This window comes from Muntiacus reevesi, chromosome 1 (assembly GCF_963930625.1).
Source record: "Muntiacus reevesi chromosome 1, mMunRee1.1, whole genome shotgun sequence".
Classification (NCBI taxonomy): domain Eukaryota; kingdom Metazoa; phylum Chordata; class Mammalia; order Artiodactyla; family Cervidae; genus Muntiacus; species Muntiacus reevesi.
In genome coordinates, this window is record NC_089249.1 from 138,091,932 (window position 1) to 138,113,261 (window position 21,330).

Below are 21,330 nucleotides of genomic sequence, written 5' to 3' on the forward strand. Positions count from 1 at the left end.
GTGCCTGTAAAGTAGTTAGTATTTTGTAAGTAAATTTATGTAAGGCCCAAAGGAGTTACTCAGTAAATGATAACTATTATTAATCAGAATAATTCAGTTTGTTTCATGGTGACTATTCATAAATCTCAAAGGTCTCATGGTCAGAGACCATTTAGAGAACTTACAATGGCAATTATGTTGCTGGCTGGCAGATCTGAAAATGTGACCTGACCGTCTATCGAATGCTTCACATATATTAACTCATTTATCCTCACAACCTGCCCATCTTGGGAGGCACAACATGGCAGGCTCATAGTTTCATTGAGTCAGACAAGGCTGTTGATTCATGATTAAGCCTTGACTGGGGTTTAAATGTTTAAGCAACTTACTCAGGATCATATAGATAATGAGTACAGAGCCAGAATGAAAACTTTGTTGTTGTTCAGTCCTGTCCAGCTCTTTGCAACCACTAGGCCTCCCTGTCCTTCATCTCCCTGAATTTGCTCAAACATGTCCATTGAGTCGATGATGCTATCCAAACATTTCATCCTCTGTCACTCCCTTCTTAGTCTTTCCCAGCATCAAGGTCTTTTCCAATGACTCAGCTCTTTGCATCAGGTGGCCAGAGTACTGGAGCTTCAGCTTCAGCTTCAGTCCTTCCAATGAATATTCAGGGTTGATTTCCTTTAGGATTGACAGGTTTGATCTCCTTGCCATCCAAGAAACTCTCAAGAGTCTCCAGCACCACAATTTGAAAGCATCAATTTTTTGGCACTCAGCCTTCTTTATGGTCCAACTCTCATATCCATACATGACTACTGGAAAAACCACAAATTTGATTATACAAACCTTTGTTGGCAGAGTGATATATCTGCTTTTTAACATGCTGTCTAGGTTAGTCATAGTTTTTCTCCTAAGGAGCAACTGTATTTTAATTTCACGGTTGCCACCGTCTGCGGTGATTTTGGAGCCCAAGAAAATAAAATTTGTCACTGTTTCCACTTTTCCCCATCTATTTGCCATGAAGTGATGGGACTAGATGCTGTGATCTTAGTTTTTTGAATATTGAATCTTAAGTCAGCTTTTTCACTCTCCTCAATGATCCTCATCAAGAGGCTCTTTAGTTTCTCTTCACTTTCTGCCATTAGAGTGGTATCATCTGCCTATCTGAGGTTGTTGATACTGCTCCCAGCAATCTTGATTTCAGCTTGGGATTCATCCAGCCTGGCATTTCACATGATATACTCTGCATATAGCACATGTACTCAGTTAAATAAGCAGAGTGACAATATACAGCCTTGACATACTCCTTTCCCAATTTTGAACCAGTCCATTGTTTCATGCCTGGTTAACTGTTGCTTCTTGACCTGCAGACAGGTTTCTCAGGAGATAGGTAAAGTGATTTGGTATTCCCAATTTTTTAAGTATTTTCCACAGTTTGTTGTGATTCACACAGTCAAAGGCTTTCACTTAGTCAATGAAGTAGTAGTAGATGTTTTTCTGGAATTCCCTTGTTTTCTCTATGATCCAACAGATGTTGGCAATTTGATCCCTGGTTCCTCTGCCTTTACTAAATCCAGATACATCTGGAAGCTCTTGATTCATGTACTGCTGAAGCCTAGTTTGAAGGATTTTGAGCATTACCTTGCTAGCATGTGAAATGAGTAAAACTGTGTGGCAGTTTGAACATTCTTTGGCATTGTCCTTCTCTGGAATTGGAATGAATATTGACCTTGGTGAGTCCAGTGGCTACTGCTGAGTTTTCCAAATTTGCTGATATATTGATGGTTGGATGGCATCATTGACTCAATGGACATAGGTTTGGGTGGACTCTGGGAGTTGGTGATGGACAAGGAGGTCTGGCGTGCTGCGGTTCATGGGGTCGCAAAGAGTCAGACACAACTGAATGACTGAACTGAACTGTGTGCAGGACTTTAACAGCATCATCTTTTAGGATTTTAAATAACTAAGCTGGAATTCCATCACCTCCACTAGCTTTCTTTGTAGTAATGCTTCCTTAGACCCACTTGACTTCACACTTCAGGATGTCTGGCTCTCCATGAGTGACCATACTATTGCGAATATCTGGGTCATTAGGATCTTTCTTGTATAGTTCTTCTGTGTATTCTTGCCACCTCTTCTTAATCTCTTCTGCTTTTGTTAGGTTCTTGCTGTTTCTGTCTTTAATTGTACCCATCTTTTCATGAAATTTTCCCTTGTTATCTCCAATTTTCTTGAAGAGATCTCTAGTCTTTCCCATTCTACTGTTTTCCTCTATTTCTTTGCATTGATAGCTGAGGAAGACTTTCTTATCTCTCCTTGCTGTTCTTTGGAACTCTGCATTCAGTTGGGTATATCTTTCCCCTTTTCCTTTGGCTTTTGCTTCTCTTTTTTCTCAGTCATTTATAAGGCCTCCTCAAACAACCACTTTGCCTTCTTGCATTTCTTTTTCTGGGGGATGGTTCTGGTTACCACGTCCTATACAATGTTATGACCCTCCATCCATAGTTCTCAGGCACTCTACCTATCAGATAATCCCTTAAATCTATTTCTCACTTCCACTGTATAGTCTAAGGGGTTTGATTTAAGTCATACCTGAATGGTCTAGTGGTTTTCCTTATTTTATCCATTTTAAGTCTGAATTTTGCAATAAGGAGTTCATGATCTGAGGTACAGTCAGCTCCCAGTCTTGTTTTTGCTGACTGTTTAGAGCTTCTCCATCTCTGACTGCAAAGAATATAATCAGTCTGATTTTGGTATTGACCATCTGGAGATGCCCATATGTAGAATCAACTCTTGTGTTCCTGGAAGAGGATGTTTGTTATGACCCATACGTTATCTTGGCAAAACTCTGTTAGCCTTTGCTTTGATTCATTCTGTATTCCAAGGCCAAACTTGCCTGTTTCTCCAGGTATGTTTTGACTTCCTACTTTTGCATTCCAATCCCATATGATGAAAAGGACATCTTTTTTTGGTGTTAGTCTAGAAGGTCTTCATAGAACCACACAATTTCAGCTTCTTTGGCATTAGTGGTTGGGGTATCAACTTTGGATTATTGTGAAACTGAAATGGTTAGCCTTGGAAACAAGCTAAGATCATTCTGCTGTCTTTGAGATTGCACCCAGGTACTGCATTTTGGACTCTTTTGTTGATTGTGAGGTCTACACCGTTTCTTCTTAGGTCCTCTTACCCACAGTAGTAGATTTAATGGTTATTTGAATTAAATTGAATGCAAGCTTAGTTCTGACTTATTTCAGAGGAAAAATTTGGATTCAGTACAGAAATGAGAGTTTGTAGTTAAGGACAACCTCTCAAAGTAAGTCAGCTGTGATCCTTGACTCACCAGAGAACAAAAATAATGGAATTAACAGCAGCTCATAACAAAAGGAAAAGATAATATTTTACCAAGAATTAAAATGTAGTGTCTGTTTTCTCAATTCCATGAATGCTATAGGAGCCACAGGTTTCAAGGTACATCGTGAGCAGAACACATCACTGAAGCACGTGATGAAAGCTCTATGGGTTTTGGACGAAATGGATATGTCTACCTCTGAGATCCTGTGAAGGGTAAGGAAGCCAAGAGATTGTGAAATGGAGGCCAGAGGAGAAGTTGACTACATAAGACCATATATTTAATCAGGACTGAGTGGAGAGAGGCAGGCGTTTGGACCACAAGGGGAAGTTCATCCTCTGTGGGCCACCTGCCGTATCAACTATACATTATTTAAAATTTTATTATTGGAGTAAAATTGCCTTATAATGCTGTGTTAGTTTCTGCTATGCAACAAAGTGAATCAGCAATATGTATACATATATTCCTTCCCTTTTAAGATAAGCTTGTAGTTAACATGAATGTTGAACAGAATCTGTCCAATATTTCTGATGTTAGCTCTCAGTGCTGGCTTCAAATATTTAGTGAACTGATTTTAAGAGGAATGGAAAATGATGTCATTTCTCACTGAAATAAATTTGGTGGGGGTGCACAATATAGAACCCATTGGGAATGCTAGCTTTCAATAGGGTTTCCTGAAGAAGCACCATACTTACTCAAGGGATTTTGTTAAAACAAAATTAGGAATGCTAAAACAATTTAAGAATGCTTCTGGAATGGCTTCAAAATCAACCTACAGGCAGCACAAAAGTTATTTTATTAATGCATTTTCCTAGTTTGATACTCAGAGTAGTTACTGGTCTTGGCTCTACATGACTTTTGGCTATTTGGGTTTCCTGATTTATCACCATTTAATGATATTCTTAAAAATATGCCCCAGACTCTGCAAACAATTATAACAACAATAGAATGATCCCTCAATGTAGTATCTGATATTACAATATGGTGTTTACTAAATTAGCTCATTCCACCCTTACAATAGCCCTGTGAAGTCGGTACAGGAGTTATTTTCACTCACTAATGAAGAAACCATGGCTCAGGTTTTGTAACTTGTGCAAAGCAACCCCAGAAAAGAGGTAGAGCGCAGTTGTCTGAGTAATTGTGATGTCATTGAAATAACTGTTTATTTGCATCTCCCTCAAATTATTTTAAAGGGAATTAATGGTATTCCATTGTATGTTAAGATTTCTTCTTGTTGTTTTTGTTTACCCCTTTGAGAAATCTTTTAAGAACAAAACCATTTGTGAAAGATGTAATAGAGGTCAGTTTCTACCCTGAATGTAAAGCGTGTGGTACCAAGGGAAGCAGAGAGCAGAGTGATTTATCCTACACCTCTGTTTCCATATTCTTCTTTAAAAGAAAAATTTTTACATTTTATTAACAGAAAGAGAGGGACATCCCAACAACCACTGTGTGAGGTAGGTGTTCATTATTTCCATTTTAGTTATGAGGCAACTGATACTAAAATTTAAGTAACTTGCTTAAATTTGCAAGAGGTTGAGTTCACTCTATCAGATTGCAGTATCTTTTCTGTGAGATAAACTAGCACTGTATGCTAGGTTCTTCAGGGGTAAGTACAAAGTCTCTATTTGTGCTTAAAGAAATATCAATCACAAATGTCCAGTATGGAAAAAACTGATTTAAAATTCCTCTGAAAGGTCAATCAGATTTGGTTCAAAACTAAAGTTTAAGACAGGCAAGAGATTGTCCAAACCTCTTCGAATGAATTCAAGACTTGAGATACAGATACATTATAATCCCATGACTCTCAATAAAGGAGCAAAAGTTATCTTAAAATATGTATATACAAGTATATATAAATAAATAAATACATAGATACATATATACATAATAGTGTGATGGTTAATTTTATGTCAACTTGGCTGGCTATCAGGTATCCAGGTTAGACATTATTTCTGGATGTGTTATGAAGGTGTTTCCAGATAAGATTAGCATTTGGGTAGCATTTGAAGTGGTGGACTCAGGAAAGTACATAGCCCTCCCTTATGTGGGTCAGCATCATCTAATCTATTGAGGATCTAAAGAGAAAAAAAGGGAAAGGAAGGAGGAATTCCCCCTGTTTTTCTGCCTCATCATTTGTGCTAGGACATCTCTTCTCATCTTGCGCCCTCAGACTGGAATTTACACTGTTAGCCCTTCTGGTTCTCAGGTCTTAAGATTGAAATGAATTATACCATCAACTTTCCTGGGCCTCCAGCTTGTGGAGAGCATATTGTGGGACTTAGCCTCCAAAATCATGTGAAGCCAATTTGTTACAACATCTATTATCTCTCTATCTATCACATATATACATCTATCTATCACATATACTGGAGAAGGAAATGGCAACTCATTCCAGTATTCTTGCCTAGAGAACCCCATGGACAGAGGAGCCTGGCAGGATACAGTTAATGGGTTGCAAGAGTCGGATATGACTTAGTGACTAAGCCACCATCACGTATACACATTTATTCTGTTAGTTCTGTTTCTCTGGAGAACCCTGAATAATACCCTAGTAATAAAGAAACAAACAACTGCAAAGTACTAATTATGCATCAGGAACTGTTACTAGGATATTCTGGGTGCTTTCTCCATTCACTCATTTATCAAATAACTATCTGCATGCCCAATATGTGCCATGTATTGTGCTAAGCACAGGGGACAAAAAAATCAAAGAAGATTTGATCCTGCCAGAGACCAACAATAATCTGCAGAAAAACTCCATAAGGACTATTATCACCCTTCAGTTCATTCTCTCAGTTGTGTCTGAATCTTTACGATCCCATGGACTGCAGCGCGCCAGGCTTCCCTGTCCATCACCAACTCCTGGCACTTGCTCAAACTCATGTCCATCGAATCGGTGATGCCATCCAACCATCTTATCATCTGTCATCTCCTTTTCCTCCTGCCTTCAATGAGTCAGTTCTTCGCATCAGGTGGCCAAAGTACTGGAGCTTCAGCTTCAGCATCAGTCCTTCCAATGAATATTCAGGACTGATTTCCTTTAGGATTGACTGCTTTGATCTCCTTGCAGTCCAAAGGACTCTCAAGAGTCTTCTCCAACACCACACAGTCCGAAAGAATCAATTCTTTGGCACTCAGTTTTTTTTACAGTTCAACTCTCACATCCATTCGTGACTGCTGGAAAACCCATAGCTTTGACTAGATGGACCTTTGTTGGCAAAGTAGTGTCTCTGCCTTTTTTTTTTTTTTTTTTTTTAAATTATCCTTTCTTTACAGAAAAGGAAATATAATCTCAGAACAATTACGGGGCTCATCTAAGTTTACACAGGCAGAACATGGCAGAACTGGGCCTGCTGTCTGGACATCTGCTTTTTCAATTATTATATGCCTACCTCCTAAGATTCTATAAGAAATTATTTAAACAAACGGCCACAAAACACTTGGAAGAGAAGGTGGTAACTCTAGGTGCCAAAACGTGCTGGGTAGATTTGTCTTCAGAAGGGTGTTTTACACAGTCGTTAGGAGTGCCATTGGCAGACAGCCTTCATCTGTCAACACTTCAGGGTCTGACACAGCCGCAGAGAGCCACCTTGGCCAAGGTCATGCCCCTTCTTAGCAAGCTCATATGGAGCACAGATTGATGTAGCAGTATAACAGTTATTCATCTCAGCCCAACTTAGAACAAATGTGAAGGGTCATTCTAGCTCAAGAATTCCCCAGATGATTAGCTGAGGCTGTTGTTGGACATGCAAAACAGCTCACCTCCACCCTCTGCCCACCCTACCCTCAGTATTGAGCCCAGTATCTTGCACACTAAACTTGGAGTTGGAGATAATATGCTTCATGGAAAACCTGTTGAGAAAAGGAGGGACTCTATCCTTTTGGACAGTCCAGTCCCTTTGGATTGAACTCTGTCCGGTCCTCCAGAGAGCACAACTATAACATGAACCTAAGTTACACAGAGACAGCATTTGGGTTTAATTTGTTTAACACATTTCTCTCAATGATGAGGCAGTCTTTCTCAAAAAGCAGTGAACTCTATAAGATAGAGGGAGCACTGTTACTGTTGCAGGAATCTGTATCAATCATATAAATTGATATTTAACTGAAATTGGTATTTTTAAGCCCTGCTGCTGGCTAGTACGTAATATAACATCACTGGTATTTAAGAAATCAGTGATTAGAAATCTTTAAAAGGAAATTTCCTCATTTCAATAGGTTTGGGGAATAACTTAAGATAGATGGGAAAATCCCATTTCCCATTACTCTGAGATTATTTAAAATATAGTGACATAGAAACTGTGTCCATGTCTACCAGTATCCATTCACTCCTTCGTCTTTTAATAAGAGAACCTGGGATTTTAGCTGGATATATGTGTATCTGGGTTTCTCAGGTGGCTCAGTGGTAAAGAATCCACCTGCCAGTGCAGGAGATGGCAAGAGATGTGGATTCGATCCTTGGGTTGGGAAGACTCCCTGGAGGAGCAAATGGCAACCCACTCCAGTATTCTTGCCTGGAGAATTCCATGGTCAAAGGAGTCTGGTGGGCTACAGTCCATCCTGCTTTGCCTTTAATGTGGAATAGAAATAAAGCATCTATTCTGTTTAAGTCATGACTATTAATATTTTGATTTCTGGTGAAGCAGATCTACCAATATTCTAACTCATACATATCCCTAATTCAACAATTAATTCAAAACTAATTGAATCCCTAATTCAAACCTGGGTGATTTCCCTTCTTTACCCTATTAGTAAAATATCTTAGGGCTTCCCTGGTAGCTCAGATGGCAAAGAATCTGCCTGCAAGGCAGGAGATCCGGGTTTGATCTCTCGAGAAGAGAATGGCAATCTACTCCAGTATTCTTGTTTGGAGAATTCCATGGACAGAGGAGCCTGCTGGGCTATAGTCCATGAGGTCATAACAAGTTGGAGACGACTGACTAATGCTTTCATGATATCTTATTAGGAGATCACAACATGAGAAGAATAGAAATTAGCATCTTTTGATTGTGAGTTGCATCCTCTTCTCTCTCTCTTTTCTTATTTTGGTGCTTTGCCTTGTCCTGGTCCATATTAAAACTTGATTTCTATATAAAAATCAAGGGCCAAGGTAAGATCTGGACTGGAACTATGTTTATTTGTCAATATAGTAGGATTTTTGCTAGCAGCTAAAACCCTAATTTTTTATGTTGCTGAAGCTTTGTTTTTTAGGGAGGAGTAATTTTCATATAGGTTTGTTTATATTGTATATACAAATAGATATATATGATTCATTCATACATCCATTCATTCATTTTATTCATTTATCAAGTCATTTGACAATGAAATATATATAGTAAACCTGTCCAAATAAAGTGAAAATAAATTCATGGTAAGAGACATCAAATGGGTTACAATTCATTACTATATATTTACAGGTAGATGAAAAGAAGAAGTGAATTACGACCTTGTCTTAAAATTCTTCAAAAGAAAAATCAGCCACTGTTGTGAATCCTACCATTTTCTTTAACTCTATTAGTGTAACAATTGATGCTTTTGTGGCATTAGAACAAATGCCTAACAGAAATATTCTGATATATCATTAATTGGTGTGGGTCCTATTTCTCTTTTTGTACCTGAATTACAGATGTATGAACATTTGATTCGTGGTGGAAACATCTGAAGTCATACAAAACATTGCTCATTTTTATCCTGGCACTAACTGGATTTCAGAAGGTTATTTCCATTTATCCAGTTCTGGAGATAAGGTTCTATTTATGTCCTTTGTGAAATATCCCTATAGTTGGTTATGCGTTATCTAGATGAGGACAAGAATTTTAAAGGCAAGAATATCTTTTCAGTTCTTATCTCCCTTTATAGTTATGTTTATCTATAAACATGCCGATCTTTCCCTAAAGTAGCCATCGCAGCTTATTTTCTTACACTAACTGTCAAAAATCACGGATATTTGGGAATCATGGTAATGACAGAGGTAGGTTCTCACATTAGAGGGAGCTGGCTGGGAATGCCAGGGCAGTAGTGGTGGGGGGTCCCAGGCTTTCTTGGTCTGTGGGGCTACTGGTCTGCCCAACCCTGAGATTACTTTCTCTGAGTGTCTCAATTTAGTTTTTGCTCCGTTTCTCTATTTTTGGCGGTCTTAACCACATCATGTCAATGTCTCACTTTAAAAACAGGTGTTGGGAAAAGCTCAGAGTGACAGCCACTCTCCTTGGTATACCCTTAGCAACATATGCAGTGGGAGGAATAGCTACGAGATGACTTGAGTAGACATATTCCTTCTTTTTTTAATTGGAGTAGAGTTGCTTTACAATGTTGTGTTGGCTTCTGCTATACGACAAAGTGAATCAGATATACGAAGAGATATTCTTTTTGATGGAAAGGATCTTAGATTCAACTAGCTTTCAGAAAATAAATACCACATGCCTGGATCTTTCTAAGAAGTTTTATTTCATGTAAATTTGCTCACTGAATTCCAAGAACTTGGCTTCTTACACTTATCCAGGTAGCTCCCCAATGCCCACTGTCTATTACACCCTAAACAGAAGTAAATATAAATTGGTTTCAATCATTTAAATAAAATTTTACAATTAACAAAAATATTTTAGCAAGTAAAAAATTATTTGAAAGATGTCAACTGAAAAGTGAAAGTGTGCACATTTAAAATGGCTTTGTTACTACAAACTGCTTATATTACAGACCAATATGTGAGTTTAAAATTTGTACCTTCCATTACAGAAGGGAAAGGAAACTAGTATATGTCATGATTCCCTTTTCAAGAAGACATCTTAAGATGGCAAGTGAGCATATGATTAAAAATTATCTGACATATCATTTGCTGTGGTTGATTACTATTAGCAGTCATGTTAGTTGATTCTAACAGCAGTGGTAAAGGCCATTATAAGCACCAAAGAAAGCATCATTAGGGATTTTATCCATCCCAGGCAGACACCCAAAGGATGGGTGATTACAACTCCTATAGAAATGTTAGTTGGTATTTTCCAAAAGCATAGAAAAAATGGTCCAGCATTTATTAACTATCTCATTCATGGGAAATGCTGCTGGGAGATGACATCTCTCTAGAGAAGATGCCAAGAAGCTAAGAATATATTAGCTCCTAGTACAAGAGCCTTCATCTGCTCTTCACAGTTATTTTTAGAAAACAATTGCAGCATTGATCAAGCACTATAGAGAAAACACTGTAAATGTTGGAACTTAGAATGCAGCTAGAGAAATTTAGTAGATGAGAATTGGAAAAGAAGTAAAAATTGCAGAAAAATACCAATTTGATTAATATAAATAAGGCATATCTGTATTTGGGGTGTCTAAATAGAGTCTTTAAGACAATTTGATAACAAAATATAATGAAGCTTGTGAGTTTTAATATCTTTTTAGACTATGGTTTATTAGATTAATATTTCTTTTTGAAGCACTGGCAATGAAAAGGATTTTTCCCTAAAGAAAGCAATCTCCTTGGTTTTCTTTCCATGAGTTTTTATGTGTTGCATCATAAAATAAGACATTAAAATGTGTTTTTAAAAATCTTTGTTAGTAAATATGTAAATTTCATATTTTTTTAATTGTTTCAGAAGTAAGTCTGGATAACGTTTCTTATTTTTTCCTCCTTTGAAAAATACTAGCAGGAAAATGTCAAAAACAAATGTGATCCCACTTTGAAAAGCACAAAAAGTGCAATATAAAATAAGCATAATTTTCCATAGCTAGAATGATCTGTTTCAGGTTTATAGAGTTCATAAAATCATGACCATATGCAGCTTTCAGCTTAAAGAGTTTCTGATTTACTTGACATGTATGGGCAGAGCACAGCGGTCAATCCAACCTCACCAAAGCTTGAAATAAAAAGCCACTCACCACCGGTGATGGGGAAAGTGCAATGTTGCCTATTGATGCCTTCAGTTCATCTACAGTTGCAGCATTCTTAAGAATGTCTTTAGCTTGCAATGGCTTAATCTTGATATTAAACTTCTTGTGTGATTCTTCTTCCTCTTCCGATTCACTCGAAGAATAAAAGTGCTTTCCTTTGGTAGGTAAAACACAGTTAAAGATGCATAACTCTGTCTTTTCTACTCAGAGGCAATGATGAGTATGAGACAAGAGTGATTGCACAAAGACGCAGCAGAAGCACACTTGGGTGGCAGAAAATCAAAGCAAAACAAAAATCAAAGTGTAAAGCAGGAAAGAGTCAGAATTTATCCACCTTTCCTTGGAACATGATTAAGGAGGACAAATTTGAAGGAGCAATGGTTCCAAAGTCCATTATGTGTCACACTCAGCACTCACAGTTATAGGCCCATGGGGATTTCCTCTTAGCACAGGAGACAGGAAGGCCACTCTGGGAAGGATTTGTGATGACTTTTTGTGCTTCAGAGTGTGACCTGCTCTGACCAGAGATGGTTTGTGGGGAAAGCACAAGTCAGAGCTATCTCCCAGCCACCATAAGTAGTGTTATCATATCAGATTTTAGAAGACAACCCAGCAGCCACAATTTGCACAATTGTTTTTCAGCGCAATTTTTCTTTCTCCTCTCTCTCTTTCCTATGAATAGATTAAGGCAAAATGCCTGCCTGTCAGTGATCAGCCTGTTCTCTGTGCTGTTTATTCATCTCTAATACTAGTGACAACAGGATTTGAGAAGCTTGAGTTTCGGCATTTCTGCAAATCCTAAATTTATCATCCTACTTTCTGAAAGCAAATGTAAATTAAGATTAAAATATAAAGAAAGGATATAGCCGGGTTCCTCAGGTCTGATGCTGTAGCCTTCTTCATCCAGCTCAGGGGAATTCTATAAAATACAAGTGCACATTAAACAATCATTGTCCTGACAATGGTAAAGAAATTACTCACATTCCTTGAAGAATCATCTAGTTAAGGATATAGACGTGCCTCTTGTTTTGAATGCTATGCGTTTATAAATTTACTCAAGGATATTTGGAGAGTCTTCCTATTGGGAAAATAAACTAGAAGTCAATTGTCAGTGAAAGAAAATGCTCAAAGAGAATGTATCATGCATTTCCTATAAGCCAAGGATTATGCTAAGCAACACAGTGGGGTACAACATGAAAATTATCTTTTGTCTGTATTCTGGTAGTCAAAAGTTCAAAGAAAAGGCAAAACACAAAATATCACTGATAGGAGTCTGAAAGGAAAGGAAATTTGTGAGATCTGGAAGAATCAGGGAGTCTCTGTGTGCCTTTTGGGTCAGACGGAGAGGAGAGGCGAGTCCGTGGTGAGGAAGAGATTGTACCAAGACACCAAGGCAGGATTGGACAGTATGATTCTCATGGTGAAAGGGACAGGGAAATGCAGATGACAGGACTGGAGAGGAAGCTGTATGCGGAAGGAAGACCATGGAAGAGAAGACGGGTGGGGGGCGGGCAACATTCTAGGGGAAAAGTCTGGACTTGACATGGCTACTGCAGCTTCTCAATTAGGGTGGGACATGCTGAAAGCTTCCCTGGTGGCTCAGATGGTAAAGAATCTGTTGGCAATGTGGGAAACCTGGGTTTGATTCCCGGGATTAGAAGATCCCCTGGAGGAGGGCATGGCAACCCACTTCAGTGTTCTTGCCTGGAGAATCCCCATGGACAAGGAGTCTGGCAGGCTACAGTCCATGGGGTTGTAGAGTCGGACACGACCGAGTGACTAAGCACAGCACTTGCTGAAAGCAGAATCATGAGATGTTGAAAATATGCTGAGGATAGACTGGGGACAGAAGAAACTGGAGAAAGGAAAACTAACTCATGATACTTGCAACAATTCAGGTGAGATGTGCTAAGGAGGACCAAGTTGTTAGTTTTGGGAAAGGATGAATTGAGGACATTTGGAAGGACAGATTGTGAGTTCTCAGTCACAGATTGGTCATGGGAGAAAAAGGAGAGGAAATGTTCAAGAAGAGTCCAAGATTTCTTCCATCAAATCCTGGGAGTACTCCTGGCTGAACTCATTCTAACAGGAGGCAACTAACATTTTTAGGCAAAAGATAAGAAAGATAAAAGTCTGCATGATTCAGATTAGTGTTGTCATATCTTAGTTCCTGTTATACGGTCAGTATCATGACCTATGTTTTGTTTCACTGACTATTCACAGCAATCATGTGTGTGTGTGTGTTAGTTGCTCAGTTATGTCCGACTCTTTGTGACCCCATGGGCTGTAGCCCACCAGGCTCCTCTGTCCATGGAATTCTCCAGGCAAGACTATTGGAGTGAGTAGCCATTTCTTCCTCCAGGAGATGTTCCCGACCCAGAGATCGAACCTGGGTCTCCTGCACTGCAGGTGGATTCTTTACCGTCTGAGCCACCGGGGAAGCCTCATAGCAATCGTACATGGAAAGAGTCATCCCATCCACCAGGGAGGAAACTAAAAGAAATCATATGCCATTTCTCTAGGAAATACATCTAGCAAATGACAGACCTGGGTCTTGACCCCAGGTGTTTTGAGACTAAACTTTGTGCTTGAGAGGGGAAGAGGGGGCAGAGTTCAAAGGTGGCCTCCTGAAGTTGAGGTTATAGGACTGGAAGAAAGAGAACAGAGCTGGAGAGAGAGAGATCTTGGAGTCACTGAAGCAACATATAAGCCATGACCACAGAGAGAAAAGAGGGCCTGAGTGCCATGGAAAAGCTGCCATTTATTGCGCATTTATTATCTCCCTTTGGTACTTTCAGTACTCAAAATTAGTTGTTGTTTTTTTTTTAAGTGCAAGAGTATTAAGGTTACTTTCCTGCTAAAAACCTGTCTCTGCCTTTTTACTGCACTTAGAATAATAACCTAGCACCATTAAATAGCCCACAAGGCCCTGCCTGATTCTCTCAGGGCCTTCTTCCCACTGTTGACATATGAGATTTGATCACTGCAGGCTTCTTCCCACTTCTGGATCCTCATAAAAGTCCTCCTTTTTGCCTGAAAGTCTCTTGCCTCAAATATGAAGTCAGTTAAACCTTACTTAAACATTAGAGCTTTGCTTAAAGGCCACATCCATCCCTAGGTCTTCCCTGCCAAAAACACAATGATACAGTCTCTTTAGAATAAAATCTTTCTTATGACTTAAAGAAAGTGGAGTCTAGTGTATTAATATAATTATAACCACAATTCCTATGACCTGAATATCTTTTAGGACTAAGCAAATTTGAGGCAAATTCTGATTCCTTTAAACACTCACAAGTTGTTAAGGATAGCACTAAGGTTTAGGGTTGGATGGAGAATCAGAAATACTTGATGAATAATCAACTATTTCTTGATTATTCATCAATAATCAAATATTGATGAATCATCAATAATAATTTTATATTTTAATTATCATGCTTCTTTTTTGCTTAGAGTATCCCATTCTTGTGCATTAAAAATGTCTATAAAATATAACAAAATTTTTGTTATAACAAAAATTCTACAAAATCCTACAAAATACAACAAAATTCTTTTTAGGTGAAAAAGTGCTAATTTTGAGAAAAAGATTACCTGTCCTTAATATATTTAGTAACTTTCCTTATAATATTATTTATGAACAATTTGGATGTAGGATAAAATGCTGTGCTATGCTTAGCCACTCAGTCATGCCTGACTCTGCAACTCCATGGACTGTAGGCCACCAGGCTTCTCTGTCCATGGGGAGTCTCCAGGCAAGAATACTGGAGTGGGTTGCCATGCCCTTCTCCAGGGGATCTTCCTGACCCAGGGATCAAACTCAAGTTTCCTGCATTGTAGGTGGATTCTTTACCATCTGAGCCAGCAGGGAAGCCCAAGAGTACTGGAGTGTGTAGCCTATACCTTTTCCAGGGGTTCTTCTCAACCCCAGGAATTGAACTGGGGTCTCCTGCATTGCAGGTGGATTCTTCACCAGCTGAGCTATGAGGGAAGCCCATGGGGCAACATAGGGGCTGTCACAGACCTAGGGAATTGAACTGCAGAAAATATAAAAAAGATCTCAGCACTGGGAAACAGGTATAAGGGAAGACCAGGTAGTGAGGTTGACAGACTGACATGTTCTGGAGTGTACGGGTGGCATGAATAATTGAATTTTCTTGAGAGTCAGTTTTTCTTTCTATAAAATGAAGGTAATGTAGTATTCACCTTCTAAGGTGGTAAAAAACAGTGGCAGATTTTATCTTCTTGGGCTCCAAAATCACTGCAGAAGGTTACTGCAGTTTTGAAATTAAAAGATGTTCCCTCCTTGGAAGAAAAGCTATGACAAACCTAGACAGTGTATTAAAAAGCAGAGACATCACTTTACAGACAAAGGTCTGTATAGTCAAAGCTATGTTTTTTCCAGTAGTCATGTGTGGAAGGGAGAGTTAGACCATAAAGAAAGCTGAGAACCAAAGAAATGATTCTTTCAAATTGTGGTGCTGGAGAACACTCTTGAGAGTCCCTTGGACAGCAAGAACAAACCAGTCAATACTAAAGGAAATCAACCCTGAATTGGAAGGACTGATGTTGAAGCTTCCAATACTTTGACCACCTAATTTGAAGAGCTGACTCACTAGAAAAGACCCTGATGCTGGGAAAGACTGAGGGCAGGAGAAGGGGTCAACAGAGGATGAGATGGTTGGATGGTATCACTGACTCAACGGACATGAGTTTGAGCATGCTCCGGGAGATAGTGACGCAAAGGGAAACCCGGCATGCTGCAGTCCACGGGGTCACAAAGAGACGGACATGACTTAACAACTGAACAACAAAAAGGTGGTAAGAGTTTAGTAGCATGTCATAATATGAATGTTGGTATTTAAAAAAGTGAAATTCTTAACAAATGTGCAAATGCATTAACATCAAGTTTAATTTTTATGAAAAAGGAGGTTGGGTCAGACAGTCACCTAAGTTGTAAGTACAAAGGCATTTTGTAGGAATTATGAATTTAGGCGCTTGGTATTCAATAAAAGTGATTTTTGATGTGAATATAGCCTATATGTTTTCTATGATTAGAAATAGAAGAGCAATTTTGTCCATTCTGCTGTGGCTGGTGAAGTGTGTGGTGATGAGGTTAACTGGCAACTGGGGGAATTACAAGGAGAGTTTAGGTCTCCACTGGGATTCACACTTACTCCTTGGGAAGAAACAACTGATTGCCATTTGACTTGGGAAAAATCTGTACTATGAGGCTAGGATAATTTTCATATGCTATGGTAGGAATATTTGCATTGCTCCCAAATTTATATGTTGAAATCCAAACCCCAAGGTAATGGTGTTAGGAATTGAGGCCTTTGGGGGTGATTAGGTCACAAGGGAGGAGACCGCATGATTGGGATTAATGCCCTTATAAAAGAGACCACAGTGAGGTTACAGTTAGAAGGTGCCTTCTATGAACCAGGAAGTGGGCACTCAACCAGACACCGAATCTGCTGGTATCATGATCCTGGACTTCCCAGGCTCCAAAACTGTTAGATATAAATGTTTGTGCTTATATGCCATTTAGTTTTTGGCATATTTGTTATAGCCATCTGAACAGACTAGGACATTGCAAAATCAAGGCCTAGACATGAACTGACTTGACTCAAAACTCAAAGCTGCTTATCAATATAATTAGGAGTGAACATCTAGAGTTAATATTTTAAAGAGTGTTTTTTGAACATGCATGCCAGGCTAGGCAGGCTACTGAAATATTCTGCAAATAGTTAGCTCATTGAATCCTCTCAATAATGCTATAAAGTAACTACTGACTTCATTTATGGTGGCCAGCAAATAACCAAAGCCATACGTAGCTGTTCCATGGAGGGGTCAGGTCTCAAACTCAGGTCTAACAGACTCTAGTGCTCTTAGCCTCTATACCAGACTAATTGTGCCAGCACTTCCTAATGAGATGTTTCACTTATTTCTATGCTCTATTTTAAATATAAGCATGCCTCAACTCTTTTTCACACTGAAATATTTATAAAAACAATCTGATACTCACATATCTTTCCCAATCAATTTCTGCATAAAATCCATTTGGTGCTCCATTGCTTTTCTTCTGTAATAAATTTGAAAATACATTTAGAAAAGAAACATTTGAATTAATATAAAAGAAACAAAATAAAACTTGTCTTATCTGCATTTAGCAAGAGCTATCAAAATCCAGCACTGGAAAGACACATTAGAGCAGCCTATTAAGCAACCACATTGGTGTAACTGAATGGTAAATTGAATTGCCATGACACTGCATAAAAGAATTTACACACTTACTTCACAAAAGACTGTAGGATATGCATAGGGATATTAATAACTAGCTACTCAAATGTTATATAATTACTAAAGAATCAGCAGCCCCTATGTATTATTTAATCCTCTGTACCTCAGGGGATATAACCAGATGTATTCAATATGTACATATTTAAATGGAAATATGTTGACTCATGTTATTCTCATACACAGTTATTTTCAACATATCCAGAAAATATTCATCCAAGTCATTAATTCATCTTCTTTCAGCTTTTCTAACACTGACTCAAGTTTTCCTAAACACCCTTGATAAAATATAAAGGGAATCAGATTCAAATTAATTAACTGACTCAAGTTTTCCTAAACACCCTTGATAAAATATAAAGGGAATCAGATTCAAATTAATTAACTCAGCCTCTAAGTATTAAAAAATAATGTTGATGTTCTTTTCAAGTGACTTTTCTTATGAAATTACTAAAACACAATTTGAGGATTAATTGTGGATTTCTATCATCCATGCATCCTAGGCCTCCATGAGCACACATCATTATGAGAGGGCTGGGTATCAGCATTATTCTCTCTGAATTATCTTAAAGTTCTATTTTCAGCCCTGGTACTGCCATGACATGTATGGCCATGAGAACTAGAGCAAGGATGTGGTATCATTCAAACTGAAATTTCTAGGATTTTCTATTTCTCATGAGCAAAGGATAAAAACACAGATGAGGTTGGTAATGGAGAGTCCATTCAACAACATTCCTATTGTTAGCACATAGAGCAACGATATGTCACTGAGCACTCATGGATCTCACAACAACACACATCGGATGCTGACGAATGAAGCTTGAGGACAGGACACCTAATTTTGCAATCACAAATGAAGGCTGGTTGAGTTATAATGTTAACAGCTGACACCATTTGACAAGTAGGTTGGAGAAGAAACCTTTTCATCTATGCATGCAGGATCACTAAAAATCCAAACCAGAGGTAACCTAGTAACATCATCATTGATTGATTCTGCATGTTGATTGGGTACTCTAAAAACTAACAGTGGTTGAGTGAGTGGAAATAGTGTGCAAGGAATAGATAATGTTTCCATTATTTTCCTGTTTCTTCCCATATACCAACATCACACTAGAACTTACAAATGCACAAATTCTGTCCTGCCTCCACCAACCAACACACTGGGACAAGGGCCCATGCCCCATATCCCTCTTCTTTGTCTTGCTCCTGACAAAGATTATATGCTTAATCAGACTACATCATTTTAAGCTTCTCACAGAATTGCCTTCATTGGGTTAGTGCTTCAATGATATTCTTTGCTATTTAAACAAAGGTTGTTTTAAAAACTTGCCACATCAACGTTGCGCCTTTATAACCTATGAAGCTCATTTTGAGAACATGCCATCTCATAATAAAAAATCTCTCTTGTGGTGAATGGCATGGTTCTTACTTCCTTTTTGTCATACTTGTTTTCTTTTAAAATTTCTACTTTACCAATGTTTGCACATGTCTTCCTTGCAAAATTCTCCAAATCCTCCTTATAAAGCTGCTGCTGCTGCTAAGTCGCTTCAGTTGTGTCCGACTCTGTGCGACCCCATAGACGGCAGCCCACCAGGCTCCTCTGTCCCTGGGATTCTCCAGGCAAGAACACTGGAGTGGGTTGCCATTTCCTTCTCCAATGCATGAAAGTGAAAAGTGAAAGTGAAGTCGCTCAGTCGTGTTCGACTCTTAGCGACCCCATGGACTGCAGTCTACCAGGCTCCTCCATCCATGGGATTTTCCAGGCAAGAGTCCTGGGGTGGGGTGCCATTGCCTTCTCTGCCTTATAAAGCATATATAATAAATTCAAAATACAAATGTAATTTAGAGTAATGGGAAATCAAATGAACTAAGCTGATCTCAAAAAACTAAACTTATGAATTCTGTGATCAGTATAGTACTATTAATAGATCTTTTAGTCCTTAATTCTTTATTACAAAGAATTGCTATCTAAAAACCAAAGAGATTAGATAAATTACTGAGTTCAAAATTTTTGAAGTTCTACAGATGTCTGCTTCCATGATAATCTCATCTCTGTAACCAAAGCCCTTCAAGATCAAGATAGTTGATAGGTTCAGCTAAACAAAGACAAAATGAGTGCGTGTATTTCTTTACTGGCAATATTAGAAATACAAAAGTTTCTCAGTTTTTTGAATTTTCTAGATCTGGGCTGAGAGAAAGTTTCTCAGTTTCCATGGAAACCAATGGAAGACTGTGATAGAGAGAAAGCAAAGCCTATAAAAAGAAATTTCTTTTAAAATAAGAACACTTTAAACATAAATACTGAACACAAACAACAAATCATAATAGTACATTCTTTTGGGTTGATATTAAAAACACACATACACACACATATATACACACAGTTCTATTAGAGAAATTAGCAATTTAGCATCATTCACACTAGTGAATTCTTACAAATATATTTGATTTTGCAAGTGGAAATTATCAAGTTAGAGCTAATGTAGAACCTGGTTGAAATTCTTCTGGTAAAACTCTAAGGAAGAAATTCTCCCAGTTTAACAATTTAAGCAGCTCATAGTGGTGATATGGAGGTAATGGCTCTATTGATTTTCAATTGGAAAACTGTGTGAAACCATGGAAGAATGTAATTTAAGTGGGGAAATATGTAAAAATTAGGCTTAATATTTAGAGCAATGTTGGTTATTCACCAACATATTCAATATAAACAGTGATTTTTCTCTTGGAGTATAAGGTATGTATTTTTTAAATTCTTTTCTATATTTTCTAAAATCCACAATTCTCATGAATCACTTCTGAAACTTGAATATATGACTGTTATTTAAAGATAATCAAGGCTGATAGCAATATTGATCATGTTTTAATAGGTATTTTACTTTGGTCAAGCTTACTATCTCCTCTCAGATAATATGATTGGTTAGATCAATAAGTGTAGTAAAATTGCATTCAATTATACATTCAATAAAGTTCTTAATTTTAACTGTGGATGCTCCTCTTTTCCAGGATCATGGCCACATTGTGCTCTTTGGTGAGAAGTATTAAAGACATATGAAATGCTGCCTAAATATTATCTTTTTGCCATTGAGATAGACTTGTCTCACTTTGTAAATAACTCTATAGAATAGCACTATCCAATAGAACTACCTGTGAAGAAGTAAATGTTCTGTATGTGTGTTGTCTGATATGGTGGCAACTAGCCACAAGTAGCTATGGAGTGCTTAAAATGTGGCAAATGTCACTGAAGAATTGAATTTTATTTTATTTTTAAAAATTAAAAAATAGGTATTTATTTAACTGAAGTGTAGGTGCTTTATAATGTTTCAGGTATACAGCAAAGTGATTCAATTATATATATATACACACACATGTGTATATATATACACACATTCTTTCCCATTATAGGTTATTACAAGATATTGAATATAGTTTCATGTGCTATAAAGTAGGTCCTTTTTGTTTATTTCACATATAGTAGTGTATATCTATTAATCTCAAATTCCTAATTTATACCTTCTTCCCTTGACTTTTTCCTTGATAAACATGCTTGTTTTCTGTCTGTGAGTCTATTTTTATTTTATAAATGGATTCATTTGTATTTTTTTTTGTTTTAGATTTCACATATAAGTGATATCATATAATATGATGTTTATCTTTGTCTGCCTTACTTCCCTCAGTATGATAATCTCTAGATCTATCCATGTTGATGCAAATGGCACTATTTTATCATTTTTTATGATTAATATTCCATTGTATATATGCACTATATATTTATCCATTCATCTGTTGATGGCCATTAAGTGAGGAGCTGAATTTTAAATAGCCACATG

General features: G+C 37.8%; 1 protein-coding gene across 12 annotated transcripts in view; it reads right to left on the reverse strand.

Annotated features, from left to right (window-relative positions):
- SGIP1 (SH3GL interacting endocytic adaptor 1) overlaps nt 1-21,330 on the reverse strand; it is a 230,723-nt gene that overhangs the window by 105,624 nt on the left and 103,769 nt on the right. For all 12 annotated transcript variants that reach the window (XM_065911342.1, XM_065911406.1, XM_065911402.1 and 9 more), the window contains 3 exons: nt 17,235-17,291; nt 12,080-12,134; nt 11,204-11,379 (listed from right to left, as the gene is read on the reverse strand). In XM_065911342.1, the coding sequence (XP_065767414.1) occupies nt 11,204-11,379; nt 12,080-12,134; nt 17,235-17,291 (288 nt within the window). The remainder of the gene's footprint in view (nt 1-11,203; nt 11,380-12,079; nt 12,135-17,234; nt 17,292-21,330) is intronic.